Source organism: Panthera uncia (genome assembly GCF_023721935.1).
Source record: "Panthera uncia isolate 11264 chromosome B3 unlocalized genomic scaffold, Puncia_PCG_1.0 HiC_scaffold_1, whole genome shotgun sequence".
Classification (NCBI taxonomy): Eukaryota; Metazoa; Chordata; class Mammalia; order Carnivora; family Felidae; genus Panthera; species Panthera uncia.
The window spans coordinates 35,226,857-35,246,541 of NW_026057582.1; the positions used below are offsets into that span (position 1 = coordinate 35,226,857).

The following is a 19,685-nucleotide window of genomic DNA, read 5'->3' on the forward strand; positions in this document are numbered from 1 at the left end:
ATAAGCCTGGCAAGTTCATGTTGAAGTTCAGCCCACTGTCAAGGCCAAGTTCTTCTGACTCCGTGGCCTGGTAGGAACATTTATTGGGCTGTTTCTAGGAACTCTACCCAGTCTCAGGGCGGGGGGGGGGGGGGGGGGGGGGGGCGGGGCGGGGGGGGGGGTGGGGAGAGACACACTTCACTCTGCATTTCCTGCCTCCTTTAATGGCCAAAGATTCCATTCCCACTCAAGTAATGGAGGCTTGTTCTTAGGGAGCAGCCAGTAGAGACACAGGTTCCCATGGGCTCTAAAGACCTATGGAACAGGCCACAAAAGCCAGAAAAGCTGGACACTCCCTGGTGACTAGTTCCTCCATCTTCTCAGCAAATCAGATTCTCAATACCAGCTGCTCCCAAGCCTTGCTTATTTGTTCTCGAAGACAGTTCCCAATGGACATGTACCTGTGAAAACACTCTCTAGTAAGCATTTGCATTGTTATTGAAATAACACTCTAAAAATCCCAAAGCCAGGTAGAGTCTAATTACCAGTTTTACCGGTAGAGAAATCCAGACATTAAAAAAAAAAAACAAAAACAAAACACGAATTTGTTGAGCTGGTAGGTGCTTGGAAGAATGAAGCACACTAGCTCTTCCCTTAGGTCCTCACATGTCCTGCAGTACACTGCATATCTGGGGCTGAAAACATCATAGGTGGCCCGACTCGGTCTAGAACCATGGAAGCTTTGGCTCCCTGCACACTTCCTTCCGTGGGGGAATGACCAGCACCAGCCTGCTGTGAGCAGTCTTTGGGACTGAGTGAGAGAAGTCAGGTGCAGCTCATGCCCTTGGAGCAACTCACCTGCTCTGCGACTCCTCACCATTACCCCGACCATGACTGATGTCAGCCGCATGACCCTGTGGAGGCAGAGTGGAAGGCAGAGGTATCGTGGGCAGTGCCATGCAGGGGGGCAAGGGCGCAGGCGGTCTCCAGCACCGGTAATATCGCTCACTGAAAGACTTTCCAAGACAAACTTCATCTCTTCTGCCTGGTGCAAGCTGAGCCACTGAAAGCCATTATTTCTAGAAAATCACACTGTCCTCCTAAGGGTCCCTTTGATTTTGTGCCCATGGAAGGCAACAGCCAAAGAAAAACACATGCACAGTAATATATAGGTTTCAGTTGTAGTCTGAGTTGAGGGAACATGTATCCCAATTCTCTTCCTCATCTTTCAGATCTAGGCAGACCCTGACCTCTCAGTGGCACAGTTCAGAGCCTGGCCCTCCGCAGACAATAAACGTCTGTGCCAAGTGAGAACAACTTGCTGGGGCAGGTCGGAGTCAATCCTGCATCCCTCCCTCCCTTTTTTCCTCCCCATTTGACCTTTGGGGCTCTAGTTTCCTGCAAGTAGTGAATTATTCATGTTTGCACATAGATATCAAATTGGCCCTTCCCAGGTTGCCAGCAGGGTGGGGCAGGTAGGTGGCTTTGTTCAGAGTCTGTAAATAGGAGGAGCAACCTCCTTGTTGAAACAGCACTTACAGGTGGGTGACTGTTTTTGCTAAGTCATCCTGGGGATGCTCAAAGCCCCATTGTGAAATCCTTCCTGTCCGGCCAGGCTCCTCCTTCCTCCCCACCCCTTTAACAGACCCTTAAGCGGGCGCACACCATTCTGCAGGTCTCAGTCTGCACCTTCACCATGGCTTACATAGCCAAGTCTTTCTACGACCTCAGCGCTATCAGCCTGGATGGGGAGAAGGTAGATTTCAATACGTTCCGAGGCAGGGCAGTGCTGATTGAGAATGTGGCCTCGCTCTGAGGCACAACCACTCGGGACTTCACCCAGCTCAACGAGCTGCAATGCCGCTTTCCCAGGCGCCTGGTGGTTCTTGGCTTCCCTTGCAATCAATTTGGACATCAGGTGAGGGGTCCCTTGCATTGTACCCAAGGAGGTGGGATGGTGAAGCTTTGGTAGGCTAAGGGGAGGGGGAGGATGACCGTGTGTTGGAGTGTCTGGAATCACAGGTATGTTTTGTTAATCCAGGTCTTTAGGTACATGTGAATACCAAGGGGAAGTGTATGTGGTTCTAACTATGCTTAAACACTGTTTATTGTCTTTCCATTACACTCCATGAGGGCTGGTACCAGGTCTGTTTCTCTCTCCACTGTAGAGAGGGCACTCATTAAATATCCGCTGAATGGATGAGTGGAGGACATAGATCGACAAACTAGGATTGGACTGACCCAGGGCACCTTAGTTCCAGCTAGACGTGGTTTTGCTATTTAGTGGCTCTGTGCCCTACAAAGAGTCACTTGATTTTTCTGTTTTAGTTTCCTCATCTGTAAATGGGGGATAGTATCATTTCTCTCACAGGATGACTGGGAGGTTCAGAGGATAAGATACACAAAAATACCTTGAAAAATACAAGGTAATATGCAAGTGTAAGCAACTGTATTATTTAGATTAAAGGATTTTGTTTTAAATCGGCCAAGTGGAGGGTGATTTTGGTGGAAAGCTAAGGGTTTACAATATGCACGTGTTTCCTCTGGGCATCACATGCACCTCTCTGGCTCTGATTTGTGTGCGTGTGTGTGTGTGTGTGTGTGTGTCCCATTTGGATCGAATCTCTGTTTCTGATTACTGGGTCAAGTTATAGATCTTCAGCCCACACACTTCAAGTTCTCTTCTATTTTCACTTATTATTTTAACAGCAAAAGCAGGCAGAGTGTCCTCAAGTGAACCCTCTAATTATAACCCCCTTAGTTCGATTCACAGCGGCGTGAAGGCAAGGAAGAAATTAGCAGGGATACAAGCAGGAAGGCTGAAGTGTCTTTGGCTAGTGACAAATGTGAGCTCGAACCATCACGGCTTTCATTGTTCCTTCCCTGTCTCCGTCTGTTTCTAGGCTTGGCCAGGGCAGGCTTTCATTGTTCCTTCCCTGTCTCCGTCTGTTTCTAGGCTTGGCCAGGGCAGGCGAGAGAAAGGGCAAAACCTCTTTAGGAGTATCTCTTCGGCCTGAGAGGTGCCTCCACCCTTTACACCATCACTTCAGGCTAGCTAGTGGCTGGAGGGAATCCATAACCTACCCGGTAGCCAGTCAGCCATTTGCATGAAGAGATAAGTAGTCTAATAGAGATCACCCCTGGGCTCAAGATGTCATGATGGCCTGGAACTGACTGTACCGATTGGTTCTAGCAGGTCAGAGGCAAGAACTTTCTCCCACAGGGAGATATCTGACTCCTAGACTCAGGGGGAGGGGTGGAAAATAAGGGTTTCTAAGGGCCTTTGGAGTTGTCAGGGGCGGGGAATGCCCAGTGGGAATAGGACAGGGATGGCCCTGGGGAGGGAAAGACGGGTAGCAGGTTCAGAGCTAAAGCATTCACAGCTGAGTACAGTGAGTGTGGGGGGGCAGGAGTCTTGGGACAGCAGTCTAGAAGCAAAAGGAATGATAACTACACATTCACAACCTTTAGCCCTCAAGCACTTGTTTCCTTAACTTCTCTTCCCCTGGCCTATTCCAGAACCCTAAACACTCTATCCTAATTCATCCCTGTTTGTCACTGAGCAATTCCATTTAGAGTACATTCATTATTATCTCTAACTCGCTTCGCCTTTGTGGCACCTGAAAGCCAGATTTCCTTGGATGGCATCTTCACCAAAGCTTCCTCCTACTTACACTTCAGATCTAGGACAAAGCAAGATGAAAGCAAGAAGCTATAAATCCCATTTATATGAGCAGGATGGAGGCAGAGGCTATCACACTCACATATAACTAGGAGCAATGGAGGCAAATCAGGGCAGAGGGAAAGGGAAGGTGGTGGCAGGATGTGTGTGTGAGTGCCTGTGTGTAGGTAGTGGATGGGAGAGTTCTAGGTGGTAGGACTTGAGCCTTCTTTCCCTTTCTGTCTCCTGCTCTGAACTCAAGGTTCCTTGAAGTTTCAGACAGATACCCTAAAAACTGTCCAGGGTAGTTTGGAGAGAGAAAGAATCGTTCAAAGTGCTAAATCACTGACTTTAAGAACAGCCAAGCTAGGAACCGCAAGGACTTTCAGGAATGGCCTAGCAAACCATCAAACAACAGCTGTGAGTGGGAAAACTCCAAGTCAAGAGTAGGACAAAGCCAGTGAAGAAGGAAAGAGAAAGAACAGAGGAAAAAAACGCTACATAGAAAAGAATAGTCCTGGGAATGGTGTATAGGAGGGTGAAAGATTTTTTGTGGATCCTTCATTTCCCCCTTCCCTCTTCCATGCTCTTTGTCTTTTTCCTCCCCCAGGAGAACTGTCAGAATGAGGAGATCCTGAACAGTCTCAAGTATGTGCGCCCTGGGGGTGGATTCCAGCCCACCTTTACCCTTGTCCAAAAGTGTGAGGTGAATGGTCAGAACGAGCATCCCGTCTTCGCCTACCTGAAGGACAAGCTCCCCTACCCGTATGATGACCCATTTTTCCTCATGACCGATCCCAAGTTCATCATTTGGAGCCCGGTACGCCGCTCAGATGTGGCCTGGAACTTTGAGAAGTTCCTTATTGGGCCGGAAGGGGAGCCCTTCCGCCGCTACAGTCGCACCTTCCCTACCATCAACATTGAGCCTGACATCAAGCGCCTCCTCAAAGTTGCCATATAGACACAAGCTTCTCAGCACACAGACCTATTCCATCCAGCCCTTAGGTATCTTTCCTTAGGATTCAGAATGCCCTCAGGAGATACTGCTGGACCAAAGCTTTCCCTTGGGATCAGCCCCTTTCATTGAAGAGCCTTGCCTTTCCGGTCTGCCTATCTCCCTTCCCTCCCCCCAACCTTCTGGTTGGTGATTCTACTTGGAGCTCAAGACTTGGGTGGATCTGGGCCTTCACAGAATGATGGCATCTTCCTAAACCGTATGGGCGGTGTCTGAGGAGTGTGAAGGGCTCGGAGCCAGCCTGCTAGATGAGTCCAATAAAGGGCAGGTGTGGAAATGGCCGGGCTCTCTGTGTCTTCTTCCCGGACAGAGGGTAGAGGGATGGTACAAAACCACAGGTGGGCCAGACAGCTGGCAGCACACAAAGGCTTGATAGAGGGAGGCTCTCTCATCAGGGGGACACCGTAATAACTGTCTGGTCAGGGTCTGCGGTGGCAAGTGGAGTTGCGGGAAATCTGAATTATACTATTACTCTATGGCTCCTCCAGAACTGGGCAAAGGGTGGTGATGAGAGGTAAAGCAAAGGAAAAGTCAGTGGTCCTTCCGTGCGGTATACTGGGAGGTTCGTTAGAGGACTCCAATCAGGAAGCTGTTGCTATCAGTGTAGGTTCTGGGCCAACTACGCATGACCTGCACTTTGAGATGTTGCTGGGACATTAATTTGGTCAACTTTAACTGACAGCAAGGGTATGGAGGGTGCAGTTACTGGGAACACAAAGAACACCTACCCTTTTCTCCTTGCCTTGCTGAGTAACATTTGCTTTTGATCCTTTGCTCCTTTAAAAAAAATTTTTTTAATCTTTTTTATTTTTGAGAGAGAGAGAGAGAGAGTGCGAGCAGGGGAGGAACAGAGACAGAGGGAGACACAGAATCTGAAGCAGGCTCTAGGCTCTGAGCTGTCAGCACAGAGCCCGACAAGGAGCTCGAACCCGTGAACCACAAGATCATGACCTGAGCTGAAGTCGGACACTTAACTGACTGAGCCACCCAGGCAGCCACCCGATCCTTTGCTCCTTTTTACAGTTCACATGCCACCCTTGTCTTTCTCAAACTCACATGTTCACAAATTCAGGCATAAGACAAACTGGTTTAGGCATGAATGATCTCATTTTGAATTCCATGAGGGTGGGAATGGAAGAGGGCCTCCCTTCAGACAGTCAGACTGTTCATAACCTGCCAACATGAGAGCTATTCTCTGTGAGAACAGGGGTCTGCCAAATGGCTTTGTAAGGACGGTGCCTCAGATTCCTCAGCTAGCACAGGCATACTCAAAAGGCACCAACACCTCCAAGGCCAGGTCCTATCATGTTCTAGAAAAGACACCTGCTGAAAGGCCACTGCCCTGTCACTTTGCCTTACAAACGTCTTCCTGGAAACTTCTCACGTTACCTTTCCTTCTTTGACCACTAGATGGAACATTTTACTTTTTTCACTGAAGCCCTGAAGGGACAGTTCTCCAAACTGGACACACTGCTTAAAAACTCCAATGCTGAGGGGGAAATCCCTTTCCTGTTATGTTCCCTACACTATTTTCTAAGCATCTGTATCATCTGAGAAGTAAATGTGGAATACAGGCTAAAGATCCTCCCTGTCTGACCTTCAGTTAAAGCTATGTCATCTGCGGTGCTTTATTTCAAAAAGGGTAACCTGAGCATTACAGTGGGAATCCCCTGGCATGCTTTTCAGGGCCTTCTGCTAAATTAAGGCTACCCTTACACTGACTCTTGGAAACGCAAGCCTTTCAAGATTCCTGTTCTTAAAGCCAACAGCTGGGGTATGGGTTTTTTGAGGGCAGGACGAGGCACTGATTTTAGAGGAATAACTGCAGGGATACATCACTTCTCTGAAGAAGTACAGAATACATATTGGAGGCTAGTATGATTTGTGCATCATCTCGATAGTGCTATAGGTTATTGCTATGTCTAGTAACAGAGCAACTATCCTGGATGTTGGCATTATGCCACAGGCAATTTAGGGCCTGATATGCCTGATATGTGTTGGGTCTTTTCCTTGAGGCTCAAGTTGAAGGAATTATCTAAAGATTCCCAAAGGATTAGGAATTACAGAAGTGATTTTGCAGAGAGAGTCAGTAAGGGCCATAATGCTAGGAAAAGGGCTCCTCATTTGGGCAGGGGAAATGCTCCCTGCTTCAGAAGGGACCTGACCATTTTGGCCCAGGAGGGAACAGGGAGGGCTGGACTGGGGGAACTTGTCTTACAAGGACATTTCATTTTTACTAAATCTTTAGTTGTGCTGTTGTTGAAAAGAAGTGAGAAATTGTTTCCTTTATTCCTCATCTTGCTTGTCTCCTTTTACAGCCTCAGCAGTATCAGCTTATGGTCATAAACAGACATGGCAAAGCTTAATATAATCAACCACTTTCAATCTTTTAATCAAATTTCCCTAGAGGCACTCAGGAGGCAGAGAGGTGTGTCATAAACAAGCTTTCCCGAAGAGCTGAGGTAATGCCACTCCATTTAGAGGAGGGATAGAGACAATCGCTTCTCTGAGGACTTGAACAAAAAAATAAAGCTTGGGAGTAAATGATTTTAGGGAACCAAGGGACAAAGACTAAAATTTATTATTTCTATGACTATGTTCCCACAGCTATGTCTCCTTAGTTTAAGAAACACTGAGCCAAACTCTAATTGGTGACATCAAATCTGATTTCTCATAATCACCATTACAACTGTCATCCAAACTATCATTTATTGAATATTTACTATATTCACACACTGCACTGAGTCCTTTGTATATCTTAGGTTACTTAATTCTCATACTGATTTTATGAAGAATTTTTGTCTCTATTTAAAGAGAAGGTAATTGAGCAAGACACCTGCCAAGGACAAAGGGCTCTAAGTAGAAGAGTTGAAAAGTTAAACCCAGGTCAGTCTGACTATAAAGGCTGTACCCTTTATTTCTGAGTGAGAGAGAGAGAGAGAGAAAGAGAAACAGAGTGCGAGTGGGGGAGGGGTAGAGACAGAGGGAGACACAGAATCCCAAGCAGGCTCTGAGCTATCAGCACAGAGCCCGATGCAGGGCTCAAACTCATGAACAGCTAATCATGACCTGAGCCAAAGTCAGATGCTCAACCAACTGAGCCACCCAGGCGCCCCTAAAGCCTGTACTCTTAATCACAACATGATAGTGTTTCCCTCCATCTCAAAGTGCCTTCATAAAGACCACTGATAGTTGCCTGTAACAGCATTGCACAACTTAAAATCATTTTCATCATTTTCACTTACATTATATCATTTGATTTAAAACTCTCTGGAGAAAGCATGATTATTTCTATTTTTCCATCGGAGAACCAATGTACACTCAGTGACTTGCCCAGTGTCCCAACATGAGCAGGTGGCAAAGCTAATTTTAGACCTAAGTTTCCTGGTTTCCTTTCTATCCAACCACACTGTATCTACCATAGAGACTGTACTACAGTCAAGAAACACACAGCCTAAAATTGAGTCTTAAATTCAGTGAAGTAACTTAACCTGGCTCACAAAAAAGATAAAACAGAAAGAATTCTTGATACCTTGATAAAAACCACTAAACATATAACTCTTAGTAATTACTTATAAGTAATGAATCGTATCTGGTTGTGCCCAGAATATATATGAATTAATTAGTACTGTCAGAACCCAAGACCATTGGAGAAAGACTTGGCCAGCTAAAACAACACAACAAACATGTTGAGCTTTGAACTCCAAGAGCCTAAGTAGGCAGACTCCAGATCTATACATCATGGAACAAGTAGACCAAGAATGAGGGGCCAGAACAAGCCCACTTTCCCAATTACATCTATAGGTGATTTCTTTTCTTTCTTGTATCTCAGGAAGGAAAGTAAAGACTGATGTTTTTGCCTGGCTCCCCTTTATTTGAACAGAAAAGTATGGATTCAGTGGAACTGGGTTGAAGAGGTCTTTATTTGATTAGACCCATAGAAGAATTCTAGAAGATAAAGAAAGTATCACAAAACACAGCACAAGGTTGGTTTAATAATGACATATGTGGATAGGATCTTATGTTTTAAATTTTGTAGGATATAGTCCAAAACAGATAGATAATTATACAGTCTGTAAAAGACAAGGATATCAGTAGGGGCTTATAAAGTCATACCCTTGAACTCCAAATGACTAAGTTGGAAGCATTAGCAAACTCCAAGAAGGGAGAATTCAGAGGCTATAATGGGCTTAGTGCTGCTATTTAAAGTAATGAAGCATTTTCTCTGCTTTCTGGATCCATTTCACCAAACGATTTCCTCAGCAGGTCAGATATAGATTTGCAGAAAAGTGGAAAACATCTTCCAGGAATAACACAACTGATCCCTGAGGAGCAGATGACTTAACTTTGCTGAATAACAAATCTTGATCTGATGTGCCTAGATTCCGCAGAGTGCTGTCACTGACAGTCTTAACTTGTTCCTAACCTTGCCAGACCCTTAGACTTCATGTGTGTACCGAGCAGGAGTGTTGACAGGGAGTCACTGTACTAGTTGTGTGACCTTAAGCTCCTTTAACTTCTTTGTGCTTTAGTTTCTTTGGCTCTAAAATTGGGATAACAATAGTACCTACTTCATGGAATTGTTAATGAGGATGAAGTAAGCGTTTAAAAAGGCCCTGGCATACAGTAAGTGCTCAATAAACCTCAGCATTAGCGTTCCTGTTATACAACAAAACTTCTCTGGTATCAACAATGAACACCTTGCTCACCTCACTTTAGCAAAGCTTTAGTTCAGAATTTCCAAATTTCTTGGGTATGAAGAGGAAACAATTTTGTTTCTAATGCCTGACCCTTTAAGTTTTGGTCTCAGACTGAGAAGAATCAACCAAAGCCATCTCATTGCATCTAGTACTTTATATGCTTTCCAACACATTTTATATTCATTATTCATTTGGATCTTCTAACAATACTGTGAAGGAAGTAAAATATCAATTTTTATTAGCCTAATCTAATAGAAATGGGACAATAAAGACCAGAGTAACACTTTGCTTAATGGTTATACTGTTACCAATGGCAGAGAGGCCTAAATTCCAGGGTTTATAACACCCAAGCCAGTGTTCTTTCAACTACACAAGGTGAGATATTCTAAGATCTCTTTGGAGCAGCTGAAATCATTCTATTTACTTATGTTAATTAAAGTCTACACTTTATTCAGGTTTTGCTAGTTTTAACCAAACGCACTTTTTCTGTCCCAGGATCCCATCCAGGATACCTCATTACATTTAGTTGTCATGTCTCTTTAGTGAGAGTTTCCCAGACTTGTCTTTAATGGCCTTGACAGTTTTGAGGAGTAAAGGTCAGGTATTTTGCAGAATGGCTCTCAAGTGGGATTTGTCTGATGTTTTTCCCACGAATAGACTGGAGTTATGGGTTTTTGGGAGGAAGACCACAAAGGCAAAGTGCCCTCCCATCATATCACATCAAGGGTGCATGTTATTATCAACAGGATGATCACTGAGGATGTTAATCTTGGTCACTTGGCTGAGCTAGTGTTTGTCAGGTTTTCCCACTGTTACTTTTCTCCTTTTGCATGCTCAACTCTACCCGATTCTGCTCTACAGTCGGGAGTTGCTATTTATAACCCACACTTGAGGAGTAGGGAACATCTACATAACATTATTTCAAATTCTTCTGCATGGGCAATTTGTCTACTCTTCCAATTCATGTATTTACTTATTCAATCATTCATTTATATCAGTAAGGACTCATAGATATTTATAGTTTGGATTATAATCCAATACTACTTTATTCTGTTGCTCAAACTGTTCCAACTTTGGTCACAGGGAGCTCCGTGAGTTGGCGTTTTTGCCCCTTTGACATACTCCCAATCATTGTGTTTTGTGAGGGGTTTTTTTGAGCACTTTGTGACACAAAATGCTCCAAGCTCGTCTTGTATATTTACTGCCCTCGTCCTAGAATCAATCACTTTTCCAAGGAGTCCTGGTTCCTTTTATTGGAACCAAGATGTGGGCATTAGGTATACTCCCATTCTAGTTATATCTTCCAGCCATATAACTTCTAACAGAGATTCTTCATTCTGGCTTCATTCTGATGTGAACTGGGAACTTTAGCAGAGGAGCTCAGCATAATCCCCTAAATTACTTTTTCTTTCTAAGGATAGTTAAGTCTAAGCAGAAAAAAATACGCAACTAATTTCCATTATAAACTAAGTAAGACAAACCATCAGGCTTGCTATATTGTAAACCAACACAACATAGTTACTACAGAACTGCAGGGATCCTCAGAATAACAGAGTCATTTGTCGAGGGTCATCAGGGAGAATACTGATAGTATCTTCAGCTTTGCCACATAACAGACACAGCATGGTATACTCCTAGAACAAGATAAAGTGCATAATTACATTGAGGAACAGGGAGAAAGACACTCCATAACTTACTCTGGTAAAGCTATTCTCTACAAATTGGAGTGGATATTCCTTCTGTACATTATATCAGTTTCTTCAACCCCTACCAGGGATGTCTTAGGTTTATTCTGTGTATCCTGAAGTCTTTTGTTTATATAAATTGAATACAAGCTGATGCTCTATTTACTACATATACAAGAATGTCATCTTGGAAATGTATGGCTATATCTTGGATTTAAAACACATATTGGGCTTGGTTAGAAGTGCTGCTATTTAAAGTGGTAGTGAAGCAATCTGATTCCCTAAAGACAAATTCCTGTTTTTAGAGTTGTTCCTTTCTAGATTACTTAAGACTACTAAGCAACAAAAACGATTTTTAAAGTGAAAGAAAGGTCCCAAACTGAAAAAACTATTTTTATCAACTCTAAGAAAATAAATAATTATGTTATATCCACTAGTATGTCATGCCTCATATTTAGATAGCTAACTGTCTGGAATTTGATCTATTTAAGAAGTTTATGTTTCTTGGGCTTAACAAATGTCCAGGCTGATAAAAAAGAATGAAATCTTGCCAACTGCAATGACATGGATGGAGCCAGAAAGTATAATGCCAAGTGAAATAAGTCAGTCACAGAAAGACAAATACCATATAGTTAATTCCACTCACATGTGGAATTTAAGAAACAAAGCAAATGAGGAAAGGAAAAAACAGAGAGAAATCAAGAAACAGACTCTTAACTACACAGAATAAACTGACGGTTACCAGAGGGGAGGTGGTGGGGGATGGTGAAATAGGTGACGGGGATTAAGGAGGGCACTTGTTGTGATGAACAGTGGGTGATGTGTAGAAGTGTTGAATCACTATATTGTACACCTAAAACTAATGTAACACTGTATGTTAACTTATACTTGGATTAAAATTTTTAAAAATATCCAGCCTGGTGACAGAAGGGATTTTGTTTTAGGCAAAACTCTTAGGGCAAAGTCCTGTTTTTACAGTTATCTCTTTCTAGAATAAACTATATAAACATATTTCCTTTCAAACCTTTGCTTAAAAACCTCTTTATCTTCTTTAAGAAAACAAATATTAATGCTAAATCTATTAGTATTTCCACGCTTCCAACTGAGATTGTTAAGCTGTCTGGGAATTGATCAGTCAAGGCAGTTTGTGTTTCATGGGTCTAGACAGTCACTAGAGGGTCACAGAGATAAACAATGACGGTGGTTCAGACACTCAGACCTAGACAACTGGATTTCCATTTCCTATGAGTGAGTTCAGCAGGGAGCTTAGCTGTGGCAATGGAAAGATTGTTTCTTAAAGACCACACTTAATTTTGAAGTCTACTCCACACACACAATAGAGACAGAGGCCAGAGCTTAGAGAACAAATACAGGTCTCATAAATTAAAAAATGAAATAAAAATCCACCCTCTACAAGGTCTTTTACTGCTTTCAAATACTTCTGCTTTCACCTGCCAGACATTACTAGTAGTAGGATGTCAACCTATCATTGGAAATGAAGAAGAAAACAATAATAAAGTCAAAATGGGAAAATGGGCAAAGCTAGACAAACATCTTGAATTTTCAACCAACGTATCCATTGACAAGTTTTTATTTAGTGCTTAAATGTTTTGCAATGTGTTAGGTGCACTGGCAGACATGAGAGAAAACAAGGACAAGGTCTGACATTGCAAAATTTACAATCTAACTTGGGAACAAGAAAAAACCTAGCACGTGGTATAATCTGGAAAGATTATTAAATAAGTAACACTGATTACACCTATAATCTTTAATTTATAGGTAGTCTGGAATCCAAATTTCACCATAGGTCAATTATTTGGAATTCAAAAGCAGTTTCCCATAGAAGTAAATGTTGTACATAGCAGTTAGGTTCCCAGGAAATTCCAAGGAGTCTTTTAAATTCATATTGCACAAGACTACAGAATCTAACCATACAGAGCAGTGCTTCGGTGGGAAAATACGTCTAGAATTCTAGCTTGGAATGCCAGGAACACATCCCCCTGTGCTGCCAGGGTCAGGACACCTTTTATCAAAACTGGCCAAGTTGGGAGAGTAAGAATTCCTCCCAGTCATTCATGGAGACCCTCAAAGGCTCCACCTGGGCAAAGCATAGAGGTAGAGATTTGGAAGAAAGGGTGGATTGTGGGGAATTACCTTTGGGTAAAATCAGATCCTTTGTTTTATTCTGAGGGTCCCATGGCTCTTTTCTTCTATTACTACCTGCTATTTCTGACCCCAAGTCCTCCCATTCCCTCGTCCAAAGAGGAACAGAAGGCAACCTCACAGGTGCCCTTTTGTTTCCTGAGGCAAACACACAGTCCTTTTAGTGGTTTTTAGGGTGATATAAAAAAAAAACAAAGGATACCTGTAATCATTTACAATGTCGTTTCCATTTTAAAGTCTGTACTTCTGTCTCTACTTTCCCCCACTACTTGTGCCATCAGAAATCACTTTAACAATGATATTATGGTTATTTTAAAAACAGAATCCTTATCTTTTAGAGATATGTACTGAAATATTTAAGAAGTAGTGATATATTTGGGATTTGATTCAAAATAATCCTGTAGGGATGTGGTAATGGTGAGATACAAACAAAGCAAACTGAAGCTGGGTAGTGGAGGTTAAAACACTATCCTACCTACTTTTGCCCATAAGACATTTAAAACAAAGCAAAACAAACAAAACATTACCAATGGTGGGAATCCCACCTTGAACCTGAACTATTGCTTGGGTAAAATGGGGGCTGGCGTAGGGTGGGGACAAGGAAGTAGGTTACTGAAGCAGAGAACAAAGAGTTCTTGTGCCAGGCAGGCTAAGAAGGAAGTTCCCAAGTGGCTATTCACATGAGTCAGTCCCCGTACAAGGAAAGGGAGAAAGCAGTATGGGTTGGACTATCGTGAACAAGGAGGAGAGAGAATTTAAGTTCTGCTTGAAAGAGGTAAGATTTAGTTGATGTGAAGGTAGAGAAACGGACTAGTCAAATCAAGGAAAAAGCATGAATAAGGACAGTGATAGGGAAAGAGCAAGCATATCCCATACGGAGCAGCAGGAGTGACAAGACGGTATGTGTAAGCAAGATTAACTTGAGGGCAGTGTGTAGAACTACAGTTTGGGGGCTGCTGCAGTAACTTAGGTTTGAGCGGGTATGGTCCTTGACATGAGGTATGGCAGCAGGGCCAAAAGGCAAGAGAAACAAAGGAAGAAAGGAGGGTAGGCAGGGTGTTAGGGTTACAGAAGGACATTTGGGAGACAGCTGATGGGTTTCAAGTGAGCCTGTGCGTGCATGTGCTCACTATTTGAGAAAGTAAAGAGAAGGTTCCAGATAAGAGACCAAAATTCAGGGGGAAATCAGTGAACAATAGGAAAGGAAACCAGGGAAAAAGCAAGAGGATTCAAAATTTTTAAAATTTTTTTCTTTCTTTTTAAATCTTTTTTAAAAATTTTAAAAAGAAAGAAAAAAAATCTGGCACCATGAACCTGAAGGGAAGAAATCCTTCAAAAACAACAATGGTTGACAAAACCAGACCCACAAGAGATGTCAAAAAAGCTAAGGACTGACGTAAGGTCACATGATTTGGCTACATGATAAGAGACCTCTGAGAGAACGGTTTTAGTGAAGTGAACATAAAAACTCATTTGTTTTTTGGGGCGCCTGGGTGGCGCAGTCGGTTAAGTGTCCGACTTCAGCCAGGTCACGATCTCGTGGTCCGTGAGTTCAAGCCCCACGTCAGGCTCTGGGCTGATGGCTCGGAGTCTGGAGCCTGTTTCCGATTCTGTGTCTCCCTCTCTCTCTGCCCCTCCCCCGCTCATGCTCTGTCTCTCTCTGTCCCAAAAATAAATAAAAAACGTTGAAAAAAAAAAAAACTCATTTGTTTTTTTTTTTTGTTTTTTGGTTTTTTTTTAATTTTTATTTATTTTTGAGACAGAGAGAGAGCATGAACGGGGGAGGAGCAGAGAGAGAGAGAGAGGGAGACACAGAATCCGAAGCAGGCTCCAGGCTCTGAGCTGTCAGCACAGAGCCCGACGCGGGGCTCGAACTCACGGACCATGAGATCGTGACCTGAGCCGAAGTCGGACGCTTAACCGACTGAGCCACCCAGGTGCCCCCATAAAAACCCATTTGTAGGTGGTTTCGAGGAGCACAGGGAAATAAGGAAAACAGGTTAAAGACCTACTCTAGTAGGTCAAAGATGTAGGTATGGGAAATGAAAACATTTTAAATTTATTTTTAATAAGTGAAGAATCAAGTACATTTAATGTAAGAAATGGTTTACATCCCAGGAAGACAAAGATGATGCTAGACAAAGAGCAGATTGATGAAGACATGTGGAAAGGGTAACCCTTAGAGAGGAATAAATAAGAATCTTCCTCTCTAATGGGACAGAAGGAAGAGTCTGAATTAGGGTAATGATGTGTGTGGTAAGCCAGAGACCAGGGGAAATAAGGGAAGGGAGCATGGGCCAGCCCCATGAGAACCTTGAAACAAGGAGCTTAGATATTACACTGTAGCTAAAATGAACTATGGAAAGGCCAAAGAGGTGGTCTCAAGCATTGTTTTCAGAAAACTAATCTGATTGTAGGACACAGAATACAGGTGGAAGGAAGCAGGTGTTGAGAGAAGATGAGGTAGCCTAGTTTGAGTTGAGGTTTTTTTCCAAGAGAATTTCACACTGTCCAGGCATTGTGAATACAAGCCATCTTCCTCTATCTTCTTCTTCCTACCCCAGAGTAATTTCTGGGGCAGCTTTGAAAATGGCTGTGTTCAGTCATAAGGGAAAATCAGGTAGAGCAAAGTCTAGCTATGATAGATAATATCTCAGTCAGGGCAATCTTCATATTCATTTAGGGCTCTAAAAAGCTCACAGGGACTCCAGGAGCCCTCTTTTCTTCTCATGAAAGGACAGAGCTTCTCCTTTAAACCCAAGATATGCTCCTTCCTCTATTTGGCCACTATGCATTCATTGAGATCTTGATTTTGTCCTAAGTTACATATACCATATAAATATTTTTTGAGGCATAATTTTTGGATGCTGAGGAGACATGGTCAAGATGTTGTATAGATTAAGCAAACATATGAGACCAGATTCTGACAGGTGAGTAAGTGAATTAAAAAAAAAAAAAAAAAGAATGAATGAGAGTGGTTATACTGTAAGATTCTATTACAGAAGATTATTATTTTTTTCTAATTAAAATACTACCCAAATTTGAAGCACTTAAAATTCCCTTGCCTGTTAAAAGGTCTAACCTGATATTTATGTCTGATAGATGAATATGTAGTTCACTTTAAATAAGTAACTCAACCTGAAGGCTTGAAAATGGAGGCAGTAAGGGACAGACACAGGTTCATGTGTCTTCATGATTTCCAGTTTACCCTTGGTTTTTCCCCACTGTCTAGCTTTTCTTCCTGACCCTCAGATCTGTGAATCTTTAGCAGCTCAGGCATTCAGAAGCCTTCTGGACAATCCTTCGTGTGCTCTCACAACTGTACAAGGCCTCATCTTTATTATTCTCTACCCTTACAGTGGTCCAGGTTCTTTCCTCCAACCTTGATACATCCATCCTATCATTTTACGATGAATAATATTAAAATGTCTTACCACAATTGAGACTACAGAGTTGCTCAACTCTACATGCCTATTGGGGAAGACAAAGATAACCTCCTTATCAGAATTTCCATGCTCAGCAAGTATGGTGGCAATGGGCAGGCTAACACTCATAAAGCCAACAATTGTGCAATTACATAACTGGACAGAAAAAAAACAGACACAATAGTAACCTCAAAAGAAGCCACAATGTGCTGTTCTTTATAAACATAAACGACAGGCCTGAGATATCATTTGTAAGGCATGCATTTTGATTTGACTCTTGCGAAGACAGGTTTGAACAGATATACTCACATCTAAAGGGTCTCTCTTAACATACACAAGTAGAAGACAGGGATGGTCTCCTTTAATACCTGCTAATATTTCATTTATTAAAACTATCTAGATTTATAAAAGTACTTTCATTATCCCCCTCCCCCACAATAACACACTATATTTATATATTTACCTGAAATTCATCCATGATACTGAATGTGTACTCATGCCTGGCTACTACGTGATGACAATTCTTACACAGATCTGCCAAAACAGAGAGAGACTTAAATAAATTAAGTCTTGGAAGATGTCTTAAGACAGTAAAATTTCTATTCTCTGCATGGTATTACTTTAAAACAATCTTAAGTGATATATTTAACAGAGCAGCTGGAAACCCATTATAATATCTACCTTGATAAGAAATCCAAAATTTGTCACATAGCAATACTACATAATGAAGGGCCTCAACTCAGAGATTTAACAAGCATATATTAATTCCCATTCTCAGAACCTATAGAAACTGCTACTAAAACCAATCATAAATAAAAAAGTCAATGCTAGACATTATAAAGTGAATTTAATGGCAACAAAAGACTCTACTAGAAACATGATAATAATAATAACTATGATTTTTTGACTGCTTACTGTGTGCCAGAAACTGTTTTAAATACTTTTTATCTGTTTATTTAATCTTCTCAAAACCCAAAGAAGTAGATACTTGTTATCACCTTTTTAAGGATTAGGAAACAAAGACACACCATGGCTAAGTAATTATTAGCAAGACTGCCAAGCTAGGAAGTATTGGCAATAGAATTCAAACCCATGCATTCTGGCTCCAGGGCCCTTGCTCTTACATACTATGTCCTACTACCTGGTACAAAATAGAGTTTAAAGGGTTATGTCTAAAAGAAAGAAAAAGTTTTTTTTTTTTTTTTTTTTTTTTTAATTTTTTTAATTTTTTTTTTTTTTCAGCTTGTTTTATTTATTTTTTAAGAGGAGAGTACCAGAGAATGAACGGGGGAGGGGCAGAGAGAGAGGGAGACACAGAATCGGAAACAGGCTCCAGGCTCCGAGCCATCAGCCCAGAGCCTGACGCGGGGCTCGAACTCACGGACCGCGAGATCGTGACCTGGCTGAAGTCGGACGCTTAACCGACTGCGCCACCCAGGCGCCCCAAAAGTTTTTTATACTTTAGAACACTTTTGATAGTCTGATTCAATTCTAAAGGCTTAGTGTCTTTCATAACCTGTTTTCAAAATATCATTATTTGTACATTTATTCCTCATATTCAGAACATACCAAAGCACCAAGAGAGAAGCAAAACGGGGATGTGAACAGTTTAAATTCTTGTCACTATACCCTAAAATGTATATGGGCTTCCTTACTAAGTTAAATGGCCCTAAAATGTATATGCACTTAATTTACTCATAGAAATTCTTAGTGCCAACCTCAGAATTGATTCACGTTCATTATACACAGTTGATTGATTTGGTTTCCCAGTACTGAGGATGAGGAGCGGCATATGAAGGTAGCACAGCAAAAGAAATAACCAACTGCCAATGAGATGGGAGACAAAAAAAAAAAAAAAAAAAAAAAAAACCCACGAGAAAGAAACAAGACAAAAAACCCCATTACATCCCAGGGTTATTTAGTATAGCAGCAAACAGCCCTAAACACTTTAGTGGCTGTTGGAGGACATCACTGTATTAGACTACAGTAAAAAAGAAAAAGAAAAAGAAAAAGAAAACACACGGAATGACCCTAAGGTTAAAAAAAGTCTCTATATCTTGTTTCAGAAGGCATAAAGGCTTTAAAAACAAACAAACAAACAAACAAACAAAAAATGGTACCTGAGTCATAGGCTTCATTTATCTGCAAAAATCACTCAGGCAGAGTATCTGATGATGCTATCATCATCTGTATTTTCCTCTTAAAAGACTAACTAGCATCTCTATGTTACAATACAATATTGAAATAGGCCTCATAAAATAAAATATATCAACAGGCACAACGTACCAGCTTTTAAAAGCTGGCATCTCCTATCAGACTTGCATGAAAATAAAGAATCTACTTACGATCATAGGTAACTATTTCTTCTCCATCCTCCTCCTTCAAAGATTTGTTTGTGATCAGCATAAAATCCCGCTTATTGCACACTGCACAGCCTGTAAAGTTCAGCAAGAAAGATCCATTCTCCAGGCAGATGTTACCCTAAAATATTAAAAATAGGAATTTAATTTTCTTCTATTTCAAAACCCTTGGTGAAAATAATTAATAGACTAAAAATTTCTAAAGGCAAAAAAACATGGCTAGAATTTACTTGCTTGAAATCTGTACCAAGTAATTTTTGAAATTACTAGCTTTCCTCTAGAAGGGCTATTTATGGCAAATAAAACTGAAGCAGTGTTAAAGCTGTTAAGTCTCTGAGGACAGCAACTGTATCCGAGGACTAAATGCATATGGATTTTTAGACACACACCGAAGCTTTAATATAAAATATGAAAAAGAAAAATTAGAAAAATCCAATAGCCAACAATATTTAAATGGGGCAGATCCTAAAACTAGAATTAAAATTGAATAATAAAAAATGATCTTTTTTTTTTTTTTAATTTTTTTTTTTTTTTAACGTTTATTTATTTTTGGGACAGAGAGAGACAGAGCATGAACGGGGGAGGGTCAGAGAGAGAGGGAGACACAGAATCGGAAGCAGGCTCCAGGCTCCGAGCCGTCAGCCCAGAGCCTGACGCGGGGCTCGATCTCACGGTCCGTGAGTTCGAGCCCCGCGTC

The 19,685-nt window shown here is 41.7% G+C and overlaps 2 protein-coding genes across 2 annotated transcripts in view; one reads left to right on the forward strand and one right to left on the reverse strand.

The window, feature by feature from the left end:
- Positions 1-1,675: 1,675 nt before the first annotated feature.
- On the forward strand, positions 1,676-4,817 carry GPX2 (glutathione peroxidase 2). Its single transcript, XM_049611488.1, has 2 exons — positions 1,676-1,897; positions 4,251-4,817. The coding sequence occupies exons 1-2, from the start codon at positions 1,676-1,678 to the stop codon at positions 4,599-4,601; spliced, it is 573 nt and encodes a 190-aa protein (XP_049467445.1). The 3' UTR covers positions 4,602-4,817.
- A 3,742-nt stretch (positions 4,818-8,559) lies between these two features.
- Positions 8,560-19,685, reverse strand: part of CHURC1 (churchill domain containing 1) — a 16,196-nt gene continuing 5,070 nt past the window's right edge. The window contains exons 2-4 of the mRNA XM_049611495.1: positions 18,974-19,109; positions 17,092-17,162; positions 8,560-10,989 (exon numbers count right to left, since the gene is read on the reverse strand). Of these exons, the coding sequence (XP_049467452.1) occupies positions 10,897-10,989; positions 17,092-17,162; positions 18,974-19,109 (300 nt within the window). The 3' untranslated portion in view covers positions 8,560-10,896. The remainder of the gene's footprint in view (positions 10,990-17,091; positions 17,163-18,973; positions 19,110-19,685) is intronic.